Source organism: Merops nubicus, unplaced genomic scaffold (genome assembly GCF_000691845.1).
Source record: "Merops nubicus isolate BGI_N331 unplaced genomic scaffold, ASM69184v1 scaffold3210, whole genome shotgun sequence".
In the NCBI taxonomy this organism is placed as follows: Eukaryota; Metazoa; Chordata; class Aves; order Coraciiformes; family Meropidae; genus Merops; species Merops nubicus.
In genome coordinates, this window is record NW_008583510.1 from 157,682 (window position 1) to 159,560 (window position 1,879).

Below are 1,879 nucleotides of genomic sequence, written 5' to 3' on the forward strand. Positions count from 1 at the left end.
TTCTTATTTAGAAACAGGAATTGAAGAGAAAAATTTTGAGCTTCTGTGTGAATTGCACATTTTTCATCATAACTATCTTTTTCCACTTAATGTCAGTTTATTACTGAATTCCCTAGGATTTTTATTTCTCTTTATTTAAGCTATTTAGATTTTAATGTGTGACTTTGAAGGGGTGATGATCCTAATCAGGAGTTAACATCCAAAAGCAGAATCTAATCTATAGAGCACATATACACTTCAGCGTATACATCTGGTGAGTTATCCTAACTTTACAAATACAGATAGCACAAAGAGACCATGAAGCTTGTAGCACAAGATAACTGTCGCTGGGTTTCTTGAGGCCACAGCCAGCATTCTGACCACTAGACAATTCTTTGTCTCTGTCCATCCCTCAGTCAATAGCTAGATGTGTTGGAAAATGTTTGACCATCTGTAATAGCCCTTTCATGCTTCTGCCGGATAAATAAGCCTTGAAACCTCCAAGCTGGTCAAAGAAAAAGTACTCCCTGTTCATATATTGCACAAGCAGCTTCTGTCTGTTCCTTTCCAGTCATGCACAATTGATTCTTGATAGAATTACACGTTTTCTGCTGGCACAAGTGCCAACAGAAAGGTATGCATACACATGTGACACCATGGCTTCCCTGGGACTGCACAACCAACAATGCCTGAGGCACACCAAGTACTCACATCGAGAAATAGGGCAGTAATCCCAAGGAACAAGAGGATCATCTGTGTAGCACCAGGGACCATGAAAATCATCATCTGGATTGCGGCAATAGTTTCTCTTCAGTTTACTAACATCTGGTTCTCTGAATATTTGTATATGCCTACAGGGAAAAAAAATTTCAAAGTGCTGAAATGCTTTATACTATAGCCCAAATTTTCAAAGGTTAAACATTGCTTTGCTCCACATTGTAATATTAGCTGATTGAGAAGCCTACAGGTCAGGGTTTAGGGCTGGTTAAAATCAAAGGGAAAATGAGATCCAAATATGCAAATATGCAAATCTGGATCTGTGTCCGAGTCTCCTCCAGTTGGTATTTTTAGCACTGTACCCACCAAACAGCTGAGAGGTTTCTAGATCTCCCACTTGAGCTAAAATCCCTGGATACCCACAGGAGGGATTGTTACACGGATTAGAATAGCACCTGGGTTGACCTCAGCTGATCTACAGGGCTCTCTGGGAGAACAGGTACCTTCTTCCTGCAGATTAACAATTAGCACAGAGGAGCACTGAATCTGCAAGGAAAGATGAATCTTAGGCAAAGGAAAGACAAACACAAGAAAGTTAGCAAGATGGAGCAGCAGGGAAGGAGAAGGATGAATGGCTCAGACAAATTGCAAATCTGCATGAGGCACTTTAAAGGTGAAATTTTGGAGTGAAAATCTAAAACACAGAAAGTTGTTTATTTCTGGCTGGTCAGATAGAAGCATACAGGCTTCCTAAGTTAGAGCTGTATGGCTAATACAGTTCGTAACAAACCATGCATGCTGCTTCTACCATGCCCACAACTAGAGTAACTGCTGGAGTGAGATAGATAACTCCCCAAAGAAGTTCCCAGATGGAACATTTGTGGAAGAGAAGAAAGGCTGATCTGTGCTCAGGGTTACGAATGCAACTGCATCAAGTATCCAGTAGGTTCAGTGTGTCTCATTCACAGCTAACTGAAGACTTATCAGAGATCTTAGAAGCCATGACCTTAAACCTCTGCCTCCCTTGCATGGACAGGACACAGAAACATACATGTTGTCTCTGACCCTGTGTGGGTAGTCCGGTTGGTGATTCCAGAGAGTGCCACTGAAGTCTGTCTTGCCCAATGGCTGACTTACTGACTCACATACCTTCACTTGACTAAACATCAGGTCAGCAGCAGGA

At 41.7% G+C, this 1,879-nt stretch overlaps 1 protein-coding gene across 1 annotated transcript in view; it reads right to left on the reverse strand.

Moving 5' to 3' along the window:
* Positions 1–1,879, reverse strand: part of HGF (hepatocyte growth factor (hepapoietin A; scatter factor)) — a 43,557-nt gene that overhangs the window by 10,793 nt on the left and 30,885 nt on the right. Inside the window, exon 10 of the mRNA XM_008940983.1 lies at positions 691–830. Within this exon, the coding sequence (XP_008939231.1) occupies positions 691–830 (140 nt within the window). The remainder of the gene's footprint in view (positions 1–690; positions 831–1,879) is intronic.